This window comes from Pelodiscus sinensis, chromosome 8, assembly GCF_052426305.1.
Source record: "Pelodiscus sinensis isolate ZL-2025 chromosome 8, ASM5242630v1, whole genome shotgun sequence".
NCBI classification, from domain to species: Eukaryota; Metazoa; Chordata; order Testudines; family Trionychidae; genus Pelodiscus; species Pelodiscus sinensis.
The window spans coordinates 71,084,451-71,101,173 of NC_143059.1; the positions used below are offsets into that span (position 1 = coordinate 71,084,451).

At 49.1% G+C, this 16,723-nt stretch overlaps 2 protein-coding genes across 4 annotated transcripts in view; one reads left to right on the plus strand and one right to left on the minus strand.

Annotated features, from left to right (window-relative positions):
• The window catches only part of PDCD11 (programmed cell death 11), a 45,200-nt gene extending 34,963 nt beyond the window's left edge, over positions 1-10,237 (minus strand). Inside the window, exons 1-7 of one of the 3 annotated variants that reach the window (XM_075935546.2) lie at positions 10,089-10,237; positions 7,235-7,346; positions 6,738-6,869; positions 6,090-6,257; positions 4,725-4,886; positions 3,567-3,690; positions 683-864 (exon numbers count right to left, since the gene is read on the minus strand). In XM_075935546.2, coding sequence (XP_075791661.2) covers positions 683-864; positions 3,567-3,690; positions 4,725-4,886; positions 6,090-6,257; positions 6,738-6,869; positions 7,235-7,336 — 870 coding nt within the window. In that variant the 5' untranslated portion in view covers positions 7,337-7,346; positions 10,089-10,237. Of the gene's footprint in view, positions 1-682; positions 865-3,566; positions 3,691-4,724; positions 4,887-6,089; positions 6,258-6,737; positions 6,870-7,234; positions 7,347-9,828; positions 9,850-10,088 lie in introns of those variants that run through there. The other 2 variants (XM_075935547.2, XM_075935548.2) reach the window with 2 other exon arrangements.
• Positions 10,238-10,286: 49 nt separating this feature from the next.
• ATP5MK (ATP synthase membrane subunit k) lies at positions 10,287-15,135 on the plus strand. Its single transcript, XM_075935553.2, has 4 exons — positions 10,287-10,428; positions 12,174-12,271; positions 12,359-12,453; positions 15,050-15,135. Exons 2-3 carry the CDS (start codon positions 12,185-12,187, stop codon positions 12,449-12,451), a joined length of 180 nt encoding a protein of 59 aa, XP_075791668.1. The 5' UTR covers positions 10,287-10,428; positions 12,174-12,184; the 3' UTR covers positions 12,452-12,453; positions 15,050-15,135.
• The last annotated feature ends 1,588 nt before the right edge of the window (positions 15,136-16,723 follow it).

Sequence of the window (16,723 nt, forward strand, 5' to 3'; positions counted from 1 at the left end):
AAGTGGTGTCAAATGGGCAGAGCACCACTATTCATGTGTTCCCTAGTCCAACTTCTGCACGGACCATAGAAATGGTCAGATGGAAAGGAGGAAAGTTTATCCTATTTCCACAGTCACAACAGAAAGGGCCAGAGCCAGAGACTTGAAAAGTTAATGCTTCCCCCATCCTTCCAGCAAGTAGCCACTTTCATCTGTACTTGGTGCAGAATTCTGGCCAAAGATCTAACCTGATTTGCCGTTCACGTTTTCTGGAGAACTTTTAGATGCCTTAGTGTTGTTACAGAAAGAGACTCCAAAATGGAACCTCGTTACTGCCCTATGTCTTTTTGCACCAGATCGGCCGGTAACAATGGAAGATTTTACTCCTCCAGAGTGACTGATCTTCCGCAGAGCTACAAAACCAAGAGATGGAGAAGAGCAAACTGGATTTGACTCTTCCTCACACTTCACCCCCACCGCTCTCCCAGCACAGACGTTGGAGTCTTTCAGCTTGGTGACTGGGCACAAGAACAAGGCTCAAATTCGGAGGCTGAGCCGGCAGGGCTGGCAGGCAGGAAAAACAAACAAACCGTATCTGGGTTTGTAAACGCGCTGAGTTCCATCGCAGCTTTGCAGGGGCAGATCACAGCTGAAGACGCCCCTCACAGCCCCAAGCCTAACTTCAGAAAAAGCACAGTTTTACCTTCTGCACCTGGGCTTTCACCACCAGCCCTGGCAGCAAGTTACTGAACGTCCAGTTCTGTTCCTCTGTTGCAATGGCCGCAGCAACCTCTGACTGATGGACAGACAGACGGACGATTCTCCCGTTGTTTTTCACTTCTTCAATGAGACAGTTCAGGTACTGGCCTATTTTCAGCTCGGCCCCTACAAAGGCAGGAAACATTGCAAAAAAAACCCTTATCTTCCTGTTGGTCATATGCCCCAGCTTCCCTGTCGGAAACCCTTTGCTGGCTCCTTTTCCTAGCCAAATTCAAGCCTCTTTTCCAGACCTTCAAAGTTCTTCACATCCCTGCCTCCCTTTTGATCAACTCATCTCTGATCACAATGCCCTGCCCAGCTATGTTATCATCAATGCCAGTTTCAACCATATTTGCCCATGTCCCTCCATGCATGGGACAGTCTCCCTGAAAGGATCTGTAAGGTCACCACCCTCAGCTCTGGATCCACATCTGCTGCAACACTGATCAGAAAATCAATGTTAAATGGCTGGCAGGCAGGGAAATTGATTCATGGAATTACAAAGCATTTATTGTAGAAAGTATTGATAGTCTACTCAAGAAAGTTAAGTCCCAAGAGAGCACGACGAACTACAAAAGGGTCTCCCAAAACTGGCTGAATGGGCAACAAAAAGTCAGATGAAATTTAATGTTGATAAATGCGAAGTAATGCCTACTGGAAAACAATCCCAAGTATACATATAAAAGGAGATCTAACATAGTTGTTACCCCTCAAGAGAGATCGTTGAGTCACTGTGGATTAGGGATGTAAGCGACTAGTTGACTACCCTACGCTTATCGGGTAGTCAAGTCACTACTCAACTAGTCGCTGTATCAGAGGCACCCGGGGGGAGGAGCAGGAGCCAGCGCTGGGGGAAGCTGGATTAAAAGCCGGTTCCCCCCAGCACTGTCTCTGGAGCATGGGGGCAGGAGCAGCAGAGATGCAGCGGGGGAAACAACCCATGGGTTCCCTGCTGTGCCTCTTCTTTAGAAACGTACAAGAGCCACCATCGGCTCTTGTACATTTCACAGGCAGAGGCGTAGCGGGATAGCGAGCACCTCCCTTTTCGACGAATCGAGTAGTCGATAGAAATTCCATTGACTACTCGATTAGCTGGTTAATCGAAATGTAGCATTCCTTACTGTGGATAGTTCTCTGAAAACATCCATTCAAGAAGCGGTGGCAATCAAAATAGCTGACTAAATGTTGGGACTCGTTAAGAAAAGGATGGATAATAAGATATGAATTTATATAAAGACAATGTGATATTCCTGTCTTGAATACTGTGTGCAGATGTGGTTGCTCAACCTTGAAAAAGATACTCTGGGATTAGAAAGGGTTCAGAAAAAGGCAACCAATTTTCAGCGTTATGGATTGGCTTCCTTACGAGGAGAGATTAGACTGGGGCTTTTCAGTGTGGAAAAGAGATGACGAAGGGGGGATATGACAGAGGTCTATAAAATCATGACTGGTGTAGAGAAAGTAAATAAAAATGTGCTATTTACTCCTCGTAACACAAGAACTAGGGGTCACCAAATTAAATTAATAGGCAAGAGGTTTAAATTCAAGAAAAGGAAGTTTTTTCTTCACAACAGAGTCAATCTGTGGAACTCCTTGCCAGAGGATGTTGTGAAGGCTAGAACTACAACAGGGTTCAAAAAAGAGCTAGATAAGTTCATAGAGGATAGATCCATCAATGGCTATGAGCCAGAATGGGTAGGAATGGTGTCCCTAACCTCAGTCTGTCAGAAGCTGGGAAGGGGGAACAGGGGAGGGAATCACTTGACGATTCCCTGTTCTGTTCATTCCTTCTGAGCCACCTGGCATTGGCCACTCTCAGAAGACAAGGATCCTGGGCTAGATGGACCTGTGGTCTGACCCAGCATGGCCGTTCTTAGGTCTTAAGACTGAACAGGTGCAGTCTTCTCCCCATGATTTCTCAGGCTGGAAGTAAGGACCTTGCCTACTGCCGTGGCTGAACTTGCTTAGAACAAACCTGACCCCAATCCCAACAGGCCTCTGGGCACTAATGTGGCTCCGTTACACGAGGATGAGAACGGTTTTTTCCATGCTCCTCTGGAGAGCACAATGCGAAGCGAGCGCCTGCAGCATCACAGCTCCCCTCCCCCCAAGCTTCTGGCACCAGTCCGAGGGTGAAGAGACCAGTTCCCTTTTATCTCTGGCCTTTGCGGACGACAGGCCACAAATCTCTTTCCTTTAGTTGCTGCTATTTCAGGTCTCTGCCAGCCTGAGCCCAAAGAGAACCCGACTAGAGCAGCAGGGAACGGTGCTCTCAAGAGGTTTCCTGTTCTAGTGCATGTAGGGACTTACATCAGCATGCAAGCACATGCCTTTAGAGCACAGGCCTTTAGCCAGGAAACTGCCACATGGGTTAGTCCCTTCCAGAGGGCTGCGGATGTAGTGCTATGGGAAGGGGCTGTCTGGACCACCCTGGAGACCACTCAATCCTGAGGACAACACACAGAAAGCAGCTGTACAGCCTTCTCCTGCAACATCCCGCCAATGTGCCTCAAGCAATGTCTGGACAAATACTTCTCGGCGGGGGGAGGGAGATGAAATGGGAGAGCTGGTGCCCATCTCCATTTGTGCCTGGGCTTCTCTGCAAGAGCGTCCAACCCGGGGAACAAGCAGTGACAACGGTGTTTACTGGAAGGACACCCGGCCATCAGGAAACGGACTGGCCAACAGCTCATTGCACAGCGGCCTGAGCACAACCGAACGCCAGCAGAGACGTCTGATCTCGCCTGACGGGAGCAGAGTTTGAGTCAGCAGCAGAGGGGTGAAAGGTCCCAGTCCCCTCCAGCTCTTGTTCCAGCTGGGCACCTTACCTTTGTTGGCCGATTTGAGGTAACTCTGGGACTTCTGACGAGGCAGAAATGCTTTAGCACCACTGACTCCAATGTCTACGAGGTAGCCATGGTCTTCCACACTAGACACCAGGCCAGAGAGTAACTGCAGGAAGAGGGAAGGCTACAATTCAGCATCACAAGGGAGTGGTTAGGCCAGCAAGGAGAGCAGTTCTGGTCGCAGGCTGCTCACAATTCATATTTCCTTCTCCCCTGGGCTCAGAGAGCTGGAATTCTCCCCCTGCTTTGGGCACATTACGCTCTGCCTGCCCTGACACTGGGACATCCTCTCATCCAAGCAAGGCACCAGTCTAGTGGAGTCTTGGCTTCCTGAAGTGCTGGAAACATCACGACATTGAAACGTGACCGGTACCCACCCTCTGATTTGCCTGTGCAGCCTCCGTGACAGGGGGTGCAAGGGAATAATTAACTAAGCTCACAACACTAGGGATGTTAAAAAGCGTGTAATTGGGGGACAGCGTAACCACTGAAAACCTCAGAGGTCACAAGCACCCGCAGTGCGGGGCAGCAGCCGGCTCCCCAGGGGCAGGGTGGGAGCCTGCGCATCACCATGAATGGTAACTGAGGAGCCCAGGCATGTGATACCTCTCAGAGGTGGTGCGTAGGGGTGAAAAAGTATCCCCCGTGCGGCTGACAGACTTCCCAGGAAGGGGTGGGGCCTCAGGAAAAGAGGGCGGGGCTTGGGCAGCCAGCCCTCAAAGCCATAGGGAGCGCACTGTGCAGGGCTCCAGCAGCAATTTAAAGGACCCAGGGTTACAGAAGCCCTGGGCCCCTCAGAATCGCCACAGCCCAGAGCAGTTGCCCCCTTTGCCCCTCTCCCTGTCGGCAGGTCTAATTATCCCCGTTTTACTGATGGAAAAACTGAGGCACAAGGAGAAAAGTGACTTGCCCAAGAGCCAACAAGCCAGTGGCAGAAGAACCGATCTCCTGAGTCACAGCTCAGACCGGCACTCTGCCCACTAGATCACACTTTCTTCCAAGATCAATTACACCAAAAAAGGCACAGATCCTGGCTTTAACCGCACGCAGCGGCAAAACTGGATTCATGCAAGCAGAAGAAGGGGAGGGGGACGAGATCTCCCAAGAGCTGGGAGGCTGCGGTGCACCGGGAACACCCACCATGCCCGATCGGAGAGCGGTGGGGTTCAGAGCTTTGTTGACATCTTTGGGGTTAATTGACAGCTTGACGCTCTGGCGTCCTTCCGTGGTCTTCTCCACGCTGCTCACATGGCATCTGACCAGCATTCCAGGGGGGTACAGGTCTGACAGCGAGTTCAAATCCTAAACAGCCAGAGAGTTAAAGGAGATCAGAAAAAAACATAACATCATGAAGTCATGCAGGAGACCAGAACTTGTCAGGCAAGAGGCTTCTGAAATCCAAAACCCAAAGGAAAGCTCTGGTCTCAGGAGTAGCCACGCGTCACAAAGATCGGGGCCCAGAGAACCTGTGTCTTGTCTTTCAACTCTGCAGAGCCTGGAGTTTCAAGCCTGACTCAGGACACAAAGAAGAAAGATGTAGACAGTGTTACAAGGCTGAGACTGAAGCATTCAAACACAGCTGCCAGGCTCTGTCCAACAGCAGGAGATGTACAGGTCAGGATTAAGATGCCTCTCTATGGATGGTGGGCGAAGATCTGGATGGGGAAGGCAAGCCTGAGGCCCCGCCCCTTCCGCATGAGGCCTCGCCCCCTGTGGAATCAAGTCCATCCCCCTCCCAAGGTTATTGCCCCTAACCCCAGCGAGTGGCAAGACCCCACCCTTCCCAGGTGGCCAAAGTGCCTGAGGCAGCTGTGCTGCAGCCCCAGTTTTTCCGGGCAGCCGGCAGAGAGTGTAGGCAGTTTTGGGAAGGCAACGCCTCCCCTTGCTTACATTACCCGCCATCCACGTGTTTCACTCAAACTGATCCCAATCCCCATTCCAGGTCTCTCATGCAAAGGGGGAAAAGGGCCAGGGGGCGTCAGCATTTTCCCGCTCCAAAAATTCCATTTTAAACGAGCACTGCCTCTCAGGGGAGGGGAAATATAAGCATGCGCGAAGAGTAACGGAATCGCCCTTCCTTTCTTAGCAACACCAGGGAATCACACGGGCTGCTTACAATAGGCACAGTCGCTCCACTGCTAGAACATTAGCTGGTAACACACTGCACAGAACATCACAGAAGCCATTTTTGGGGGCTGGACAGGGTTTGGGGAAAAGGGCACAGTCCTCAGCAGCCCTGTCGGAAAGGAGAGATTCTCCCAAACACACCCCCACCCCGATTCATCCTTCAGGTCCCCTCCCCCCAGAGGATAGCCATGGAAACGCCTTAAAAGCGGGGAGCGCGTGTACGGTGAGGGTTGCACCGAACATTTGGCTATCGGCCAAAGAAGCAAGAGAGCAGGTCGCGCAAGGGATCCGAATTTCCTGTACAACAGTGGAAATGGGGCTCTGCTTGCGAGGCCCCATTTATATAACCCAGCCCCAGGACGCACCCCATCCCCTCACCTCCAGGAGCTCTTCCCGAACCACCTGCTCATTCAGCATTTTGCTGTAGGCATCGCAGACGTGTGTCACTTGCACAAATCCCACAAGCCCATTAGGCAAACTGACCACCAACTCGAAGTCGTTGGACTCCTTCACGCAGCCCAGCAGCAGCATCCCCTCACTCAGGGCCTGAGGAAAAGAAGAAACGGCACTCAGCGGGTCTCAGCCAGCCACAGACTCCCCGCGTGTAATGAGACTGAAAATCGAGGAAAACTCAGACCCCAGCCTCAGGCCACAAATGACTATCGGCACCTCCCCAAGCCACTCGATCACCCGCTATGGAAATATTGCAGTCAGAAGCCACCCCCTGAACAGGTCTGTGCAAAACCCTAGGAGCAGGATGACCTCCCACCCCATCGTCAGGGCTGGGATGAAGAGTGACTGATGGGGACATGAGCTTCCCAGACTCGAGAAACCTGGCACACTCTTGCAGGAGGGTGACCAACAGAAACTTCTGCAGAGCAACCAGCAAAAGCTACTGCATGTTCCACCTTCCAAACCTTAAAAGCCAGCTCCCCACACAAACCAGGGAGCCGCCTGCTCCCTTCCCCCCCTTCTGGTTCACCTTTTAGATACTTCAACGCTTTATCTGAACACTTATCCACAGACCTCAACTGTGAGAAGTTCAAAATCTTTGGCGTTGGTCTTAATGGCTTCTTTTTTCTCTGCTTTGAGCTTCTTCTGCTTTCCTTGATCATCGTGGATCCTCTTTCTTTTCTGGGATCCTTCTTCATGACAAGTCTAAGGCAGATTTTAAGGGGAGCAAGGAGAGAGAAGAGAATTGAAAGAGATAATGGTTGTGGCTCCACTAAAAAAAAAAAAAGGGAGCAAAATCATCATCAAAGATCAGGGGGGAACTGCTAAAGTTTGGGGTGAGAAGGACATACTGTTGCAAACCCCGAAGTTCAGATGAATGGTTTGCAATCACATTTACCCAAGGTCAGACATCTGTCAAAAGTCACAGATTCCATGAGGAAGTCCTAAAACAAACATTAGGGCTCTGTCCTGCAGAAAGAACTCAGGGTCAATGGGAGTAAGAACTACAGGGTTAACCACTTAGCTAATCGGCAGTGGAGAGCTTCATCAAGCACGTGCACACAACTCACATCAAATAAGTTATCCTGTTCGATTGGTTGTCTGGGCGCTTTTCCCTGTACAGATTTTTTCTGGGTGCCCCCGCGAGGGAAGTTTTCTTCCATGGATTCCATGTGTGCATTTCTAAAGGAAAAACAAAAACAAAACAAAACAAAAATCAGAAATGAACTCCACAACTGTTATGACATCAGGGTTTAAGTGACAGGAGAATGGAAACTAAACAAAGATTCACTTGGCTTTGTAGTAAATGACAAAAAAAAAAAAAATACAGAAAGCAAAAGGGTTCAAAGCAAACCACAGGGCTCTAAGAACCCTTCAATGAATTTGAAAATGACAGTTATGTACAAGACACAAGTTGGGTGAGGCAGTATCTTTTATTAGACCAACTTCCAGTGGTGAAAGAGACAAGCTTTCAATCTCACAGCGCTCTTCTTCAGATTATACACATATATCAGTCACCAGAACTTTTCACTTCTCCCCAACATTACCGTATCAGTCCTCAGTGACATCTGAGAACCACGTATACATGAAAAGAATGACCTGCACCCTGATGTGCAACAGACAAAGCACCAGCTCCACAAAGGAGTAACAATTCATGCCTTCAGACAGATCACCTTGGGCTGCAATCTTGTCAGATCTCACAACCATAAGTAGTCAGGGCTCGTCCACACTACAAAGCCTTGGCCAACATAGGGATGTAAGCAAGTTGTCGACAAGCCAAGGTCTATCAGGTAATGAGGCAGTTGAGTGACTACTGGACTATCCGCTTCTCTTTCCTCTCCCGTCTCCACCTTGGTATCATAGGCAGCACAGGGTGGAAACCAGGAGCGGGTGCTGGGCGGGGGGAAGAAGCCAACTTAAAAGCCAGGTCCCCCCAGCACTATTTCCGCAGTGTGGGGGACAGGGACATAGTGCTGCAGTGGTCCCGTTCAGTTTCAGCTCATACTGCCTCCAGGACCACTGCAGCTCTGCACTTTAATGTAGTAAGAGCCTGGCAGATTCTTACTACATTTGAAGTGCAGAGCTGCAGCAGGAGGGCAGGGGCGGGGCGGGGCGGGGCGCCCCCCCCCACCCACCGGGCCCCCCCACCCACCCACCCCAATGGACTACTCACTGGAAATTCCATCTACTACTCAATTAACTTATACTTAACATCCTTAGGTCAACAAAGCTGTGCCAGAAGAGCCACCCTAGTGTAGCAACAGCATTACCAGCAGGAGTTCTTCTACTGGTACAGCTACAACCTTCCTTCCCCTCTCCGCCCCGCCCCCCATTAGATGAAACAGCAGAAGCACTCTTTTGGTAGCAGTCTCAGGTGGGTGTTATTCTGCAACTTCAAAAACCAGCAGTCCTGTGGCACCTTAGAAACTAACAACATTATTTAAATCATGAGCTTTTGTGGGTAAAATCCACTTCATCATCAGCTGCCAGGCAATGCAGTAGTGGAAGAGTCGGGCGTCACAGGCCTTTTGCTGTATCTTTAATTCAAAGCTTCTGGCCTGGACAAATCTGGGGGGAGGCTAGTCCCCGTTCCTTCTGCCCAGGCCCTGCTCCTTCTGGGGTGGAGCTGGCCCATAACTACATACCAAAATTCATTAAGTGCCTCCCGGTGAAATTTATTACACACCCTTGGGATAGACAGTGTCATTTTCCCTGCACCCCTAACCAACAAAGCTATGCCAGCAGAATTTTATAGGCCAGATCTCAAACACAGCAGTACCACAGTTCCTGCAGAAATCAGCACTGCATATGAGTGCTTGTAACTAGTCCTTCTGAGCCAGTATAAGCCAGCATTTTGCTGGGGGCCACTGGCTACCAGAAGTGACATTTTTAAATAAAGCAGAAGTCCGGACAACTTGTGGTCAATTAAAATGCCATAGCACTTCCCTTTGCATCTACATAAAGCATCACAGATAAACTGCAATTTAAGTCATTATATTTTACCCCTGTACATCCCCCCTACTGCTTCAAGTACACACCATAATCTTTAAATTGTTGAGAGGTGTTGTTTTACACCATTCAACAATAGTATAACACTGCAGGAAGGACATAGACAAGTATGAGCAAAATAAACCCCTGTACTAACAAAACGTAAATTCCGTTTAAGGTAGAGAAACTAATCTAATGTATGAAACAAAGACTAACAAGATGGTTTATTAGGCGATGAGCTTTCATTAGCTCGCAGACATTTACCTTCTCCCCCCCCCCCTTCCCTTTCTGTTCTGAAATTTGATTTGTCCTTTTCATGTGTGTTCACTTTTTTTAATTGTATCCTTTGGTATATATGGTTGTGACGATTTTCTTCCATTATTTGATCTGAGGAAGTGGGTCTGGCCCACAAAAGCTCATCATCTAATAAACCATCTTGTTAGTCTTTAAAGTGCTACATAGTCCTGTCTTTTGTTTCAGCTACACCAGACTAACACGGCTACATTTCTACCCCTCATCTAATGTCTATTACACGTGAGCCAACAGCAAACAACGAGACACAGACAAGCGGAGCCAGCCAATATAATCGGCCACACAAACCCAGGGACTGCCTCGCTGCCAAGGCTAAGCGCGGAGGGAGGGTGAAAAGCGCAGGGGAGGGGGGAATGACACCAACCAGCGACATGGGGCCCCGGCTGCGCCGGCCAGAGGCTGCTCGTCGCCACGGTGCAGCTTGGGCGGCCCCCACACGCATCGGGCCGGAGGAAGGAGGCCCCCAGGGCCCAGCAAAGCGCAGGGTCACGAAACACAGGGAGCCTCGGCCCCCAGCAGGGGCTGAGCCCTGGGCCACCCGGCGGGGAAACCAGCGGCCAAGCCGAGGGGCTCCCCGGCGGGGGCGGGGCTGCGTGTCAGGACTCCCCCGGGTAGGATGCTCACCTTGCTCACCAGCACATGTGGAGCCCCATCGACGTCACCCGGAAGCACTCCCAGGGACTGGGGTAAAAGGTCAAGCGGAACCCTCGGGCTCGCAATAGGCAGAGAGGCCGGAAACGCGGAATACGCCGCAGGCCAATCCAGGGCGAGGAGGCGGAGCATCGGCTAATGGGCATCTGCCGGAGCCAATCCGCATTCCCTCGTCCGCACGTCACAGGAGGGCGGAAGGCCCGTCTTGTCCAATCAGGAGACAGGCCCGGAAGGAGGCGGGCTTTCCCGGCGCCATCTTGCCTGCGGTGTCGGCGAAGGGCACCGGTCGCTTGGTGCAGGCGAGAGCGCAGAGGTGAGCGGGGCCGGGGCCCCTTGTCTCGGGCGGGATCCCAGCGCGGCTGCCCAGGCTCTCGCTGCGGGCCGCTTGCCCCGCTGTCCCCTGTCTGGCAGCAGCCGCCGCCCCCCCCCCCCGCTCGCTTGTTGGGCCGGTCGCAGCCCCCTCCCGGCCGGTCGCAGCCCCCGCGGATCCCCCCCCGTCTCCAGGCAACGGGGGAGGATGCGCGCGCAGCAGGCGGGGAGCGGGGGCGCGCGCAGCAGGCGAGGAGCGGGGGGAGCGGGGGGGGGGGCGCGCGCAGCAGGCGGGGAGCGGGGGGGGGGGCGGGACTGTCCGAGCGGCAGACCCCGCCTCTGGCTTGCTCAGTCCTGGGCCGACCCTGGCAGAGGCTGCTTCGCAGCAACCTCCCCCCCCCCCCCACCTCCTCTGATAGTGCAGAGCCGCAGCAGGGGTTGATGCTGCATCCCAACATGAGTTGTGACTGAGCCAGTCTGCCCGCACACCAGCGCTTAGTGTCGGGACCAGCATCGACCCCCCCGCTACAGCTTTGCACTAAGAGCTGGCATGGAGGTTGATGACCGATCCTGGTGTGAGGCAGAACTGAGACAGCCAGCTAAAAAACGTACTTGCTGGGAAGGGTGGATATTGAGTGTAGTTGGTAATGTTAACTGATAAGCACCTGCTTGTCAGCTAATTGTTTAGTTGACTGCACTATTGCATCCCCAATCAAAGTCCTAGATTAGGAACAGAATGGTGCATCAGCTGTCTTGAATAGAGAGAGCATCCAGTGATGAAGTTTTTGTTTATAGCTATAGCTGAGAAGGATATATTGACAGTGATAATGGAGTGACCTCATCTGGTGAACTGCTAAAGTTGCTTGGCGTGAGCCCTAGTATAAACACCAAGCATTTGTCCTGGGAAAAACTTAAAATTACTAGACGAATACTCTACAGTAATATTGAATAACTTAATTATAACAGAATCAGAAAATTGTGTATAGATTATAAACATGGACAGAGAACAATAAAACGTAGGAATCATTCAGTAATATGGTAAACCAATTTGTGGGATTGCTAGTCTAATGAGGCATGAAGAACAGAAATAGCTAAGGTTTATCTTGGTTAGGGATTGTGTTGCATTACTTTATGAATGTATCTGTAACAATAGTATAAGTTTATTCATTAACTTTGAGATCTTCAAAAATAGGAAGAATGAAAATTAAGGATGTAAAATCCTGTTTAGTCAGTTAACTGGTTAAAGATTGTTAAAGACTGGTTAAAGCAATTAGCCATGGGTGGCCAGGGGGTCTCAGGGTTGCCCCCCATCCATGGTGTGCTGCTCTGGCCTGGCCCTGCTGGGTTGGAACAGCCCCCTGGCCGCCGGTTAATCATTACACATTTCTAATGGAAATGTGTTTCTAAAACTTCACCCCAAAGGATTTAAAAAATCTTAACCATGTTGCACAAGTTTCTTGGTTTTCCCTTTCATACATCTGGAAAACACTCATTCTTAAGTAATTTGCCTTTATTTTTATACAGCTGTGTATAGCTCTGCCTTGAATCACTTGCTTTCTATTTCCAGTATGTATACCCAAATCTTTCTAAATAAAATTAATGAAAAAATCAGTAGCTTGCACTAGCAGTCCTAAATGTAAAACCTACAGAGGTGGCACTGGAAATATTCATTGCATTGGTCATCTGCTGATACTCTCCGGCCAACAGACCTGAAAATAGACATACTAACTTTTCCTTAATTACATTTAGGACCAGCAACCATGGCAGGACACGACTCTGGAACTCAGCACACCTTCACTGGTATTCAGAGATACTTCAATTCCTACACCATAACAGGCAGAAGGAATGTATGTACTAGTTAACTTGCCCTTAACAGTCAAGCTTCAAGGGTGCATGAGAAGGCACCTAAGTTTAATTTTCTTTTTCCTTTCTAGTGTGTATTAGCTACATATGCAAGCATTACCATGATCATCTTATATTTCAAGCTAAGGCCTAAAAAACAAACTCCAGCGCTGACGGAAAAATAGTGGTAAGTGGCTGGCTTTTTATAGCACCCAAAAGAAATTCTGTCCCCATCTCTCCCCTCCCCTTCCCCCCCCTCCCCCCCGCTAGCAAGCAAGGGTGATGGAGGATGAGAGAAGATGGGGTGTGAGAACAGAAGAACATCCTATTCAACTTTATTTATAAATGATCAGGAGAAAGGGGTAAACAGTCAGGTGGCAAAATTTGCAGATGATACTAAACTGCTCAAGATAGTTAAGACCAAAGCAGACTAGGGATGTAAGCAACTAGTTGACTATCCGATAAGCAAATGCAAGGAGCGGGGGAGCAACTGATAGAGGCAGCAAGGGGGGAGGAAGCGACTAGTTGAGGGACTAGTTGACTATCCGATAAGCTTTTGCTGATTGGATAGTTGAATAGTTGCTTACATCCCTTGTCTGGATTGCAAATAAACATTTATCTGCAGTGCTTTTAACAGTAGTGGAGTAAAAAAACAAAAAATTAAGCCTTTTTATTGGTTTTGAATTGTATAGCAGGTGCTACCAGGCTCACATTGAGGTTGGCTGACACTTCCATGCAAGCAACTGAAAAATTTTCAGTTACTTATAACTTTGACATACCTGGCACGGAAAATTGCAGCCCAAACAGTATCTCTCAGACAAGATTTAAAAAAAAAAAACCAACCCTTTAGCCCCTCTCTTTGAAGTCTCAACTGTTTCCTGCTGTCTTACCCACTTAGTTTGAAGCAATAGGGCTTCTACAACTTGCACTGTGGAGAGACTTTATTACTGAAGTGGCACTCAGGGCATTGGGTTCTTTGAAAAAAATGTGTGGAGAGTGCTGGTAAGGCCAAATCAAGTTTGCTGAGACAGTGAATTACTTCCGGTTCGAGTAGCTACTCTGTGACTGTATATTCTAGGAGTCGGCAGCCTTTCCGAGTTGGAGTGCCTTGTTTTGACTTATTCACCTCTATGTATAGGTCTGAGTGCCGGTGATATTTTTTCAAGTCAATAATAGTCTTTCTTACAGCAAGTTCATTGATAAATAAAGATGCAGATCTTACCTTTTGGGGGAAGGGGTCCAGCAGCCTTTCAGAAGTGGTGTACCCAGGTTTAACTTATTCATGGATCTGTGTGCTGGGAGATAAAGGGGAGGTGGGAGGCAAGAGCAGGCTGGGTATGGTGACCTTATTTTCTGAACCAGCTGCAGCTAGGGAGAACGGTTTAATTTAAATTATGAAACAGATGAAGTGTTTTAATTTTCTTATGTTTATCCAACTTCATTTAAAATGAAGTAAAATATTATGTCCAACACAAAAGGTTTCAATGTTTTCTTTATGGCAGGGGTGGGGAACCTTTTTTGGATCAGGGGTCACTGACCCACAGAAAAATCAGTTGGGGACCACACAAGTCAGAAGCAAAAAAAACTCCTCAAACCCCCAACCCTCACTGATGTGGCCCCAACTGAGACACCTCACTCCTCTGGTGCCCTTCCCTCGTGTATGGGGAAGGGGGGGTCGTGAACTGAGGTTCAGTTTTTCCCATACGACAGATTTACTTTCCTGGGGTTCCAGAGTTAGTGGATTTTATGGACCTTCTTAGGCTGTGGGATAGGGACAAAAATGAGGGGTACAGTGTGCAAGACAAGGCTGCCAGCAAGGATAGGGATGAGGTGCAGGATCTGGGAGGAAGGTAGGGAAGTTTTGTGGTCTGGGTAGAGGGTAGGGTGTCTGGCCAGGTGGAGGGAGTAGGAGCAAGGTAGGGTGTAGTGTGTGGGCAGAGGAGGGTGCAGGAGCAACGTGGATGAAGGAGCAGTGTGGGGTGTCTTTCCAGGAGAGAGGACACAGGAACAAGGGTGTCAGAGCAAGCTGGGGGGGGAGAAATGGGGGGTCTGGGAATGAGAGTAGGGGACCTTTCCTGGCCTCATGCACGTGTGAGGGAAGCCCTGCTGCCAGGGCCCATGTGGTCCAGGCCCAGCCCAGGAGGCCCCCCTGCCTCTGGTCTGGGTCCAGCTACGTAGGTGCAGCCCACATGGACCAGAGACCGGAGGCGCCAGTGCTAGGCAGTCCTGGGTTGGCCCCAGACCACGTGGCCGCAGTGCCTGCAGTCTCCGATCCTGGACAGACACTGCTGAGGAGATCTTGTGCTGTCTCCTTCCACTGCATCCTGGCCTGCAGCAGGGAGGAGGGAGCGCTCTCCAGCGGCTGCATGGGGGAGGAGGAGTGGGGCTGAGCTCCCTCCCACATGCCACTGAAAATCGGCTTGTGTGCCATAAGTGGCACGTGTTGCAGGTTGCTGTCCACTGGTATATTCCAATGCAGAGAGTTTTGTGTATCATTTGGTTGGATATTTTCAGATAGACCCTACATCACAAAGGATATGTAAAAGCTTGTTCATGAGTCCCCACTATAAACATTTAAATAGGGAGGGAAGGTTGAACCATTGTACAATGTGCCCAGAAGGGGCACTCAGTGTTAGGATATCTCCTTTAAGTTGCTTATCTTAACATGTTTTTATTTGGCTTGGGGAGGGGACCACCTATACCCTAGCATTAGCCAGTAACACTGAGCAATATCTACTTGTGACAGTTACAGTATTAATCTAAATCTTTTTTTCTCTTTGCAGGCTGCTGGCATGTGTTAGTGTTGGACCTCACATCTAATTTTGCAATGGACTATTATGCGGAGTTCAATAAAATAAACAAAACATAATTGTCCAGTTATTAAATAGGAAAAACAACTAGGCTCATGACTTTCCAGCTCTTAAAAGTATAATGCTTTTGTGAGGTAGAGAGTGATCTTGGACTTTATCACATTTGTATTGAACAGGTAACTAGTGAAGGAACATCAAGGTATTTAACAGAGCTCTAAAGGCTCTCTTGCTGACAGGTGGAGTAATGGTAGAAAGCAGCTGTATTATCAAAAACAGGTCCTGAAAATAAATTAAGGTATGTCAAACACTAAGCTTTAAGAGTTAGGACTCCCAGGCTATGTCTACACTTGCAGCTTCTTGTGAGTAATATGCAAATGAGGCTAAGCATGGAATATTGCTGAGCCTCATTTGCATACCTAATGAGCCACCATTTTTTTCAGAAGAGGCTCTTGCACAAGGAGCATCTACACTGCCCCTTCTTGCACAAGAAAAACTCTCTTGTGCAATGCCATTCTTCCTGAAAAGTAATAAGTGTAACAGCATTGCACAAGAGGCCCTACTGTTCAGCGTGTAGGGGGGGGGGGGGGGTCCTTTCTCCATACCCAAGCCCCACTGCTAGGGGGAGAGTTGGCAGGCTCAACTATTGCTGCCCTATCACACACCCACCCTCATTCTTAAGGCCATGTCCCTTGGGTGAGGGAGGTTGGGTTGATGGTTAGTGGACACGTTTCACCTGGGACTGCCAGACCAGATTATGCAATTGCTAGGGCCAGAGAGAGCCCTCCCACTGGGAGTTTGAGACCCCTGCTGTAGATGGAAGCTGAGGGCTTTCTTTGTCAGGTATTCAGACATTCCAAACTTATATAATTCCAGCTTCTTCATGTTTCATGGATATATGTGAGGTCCTGATTGTTTCACTTTTCTAATCACCCAAGAACAAAGCAGCTATTTCTGACCACCTCTCAACACATTGTTGCTGTATTTGTCCTTAAAGGCCATTCTTCTGTACATTAGGACCTCTTGGAAGGGGGTAGGTAACCGTGTGACTGACAATGGGAGATCCAAGACAGATGCTGGGTAGCTCTAAGGATGACATCTGGAATCTCCCAGGAACCAAACTAAGGATTGTAACTCCATTTAAGAACTAACCCTTCAGGGTAGAGTGAACATAGCACCATGGCTCTCAACTCCAGCATTGCTGATTGGATAATTGCGCTTTTCCCCATCCAGTCACAGTTGTGATTCATTCTCACTTCTAATGCCCTTCTTTACTGCCACTTCAGTAATAAAGTTGTGGAAGCCCTACTGATTCAAACTAAGCAATAGAGGTTCAGCATTTTAAAAGTATTTTGCACTACATGCCTCTTCTTTCAACCCTAGTCACGTGACAAACTGCACAAGCTTCCTTTCACATACCTCACTTGCATTAGTCTCAGTCCTGCAGCAAAGCATGAGTGGACAATGCCTGGTCAGGTAATGGAAACCCTATGCAGGAAACCCTACTTCACCAATAAAGTTCTAGATATAGAAATGGAAATATTTTATGTACTAAAGCTAAATTTTTCAGGTCTAGCTTTTTTCATGCTCATTCTCTTTAAAGGACTTAAATGCAGTTTGTTTTGGTAAGTGTGCTTAACAAATACAGTT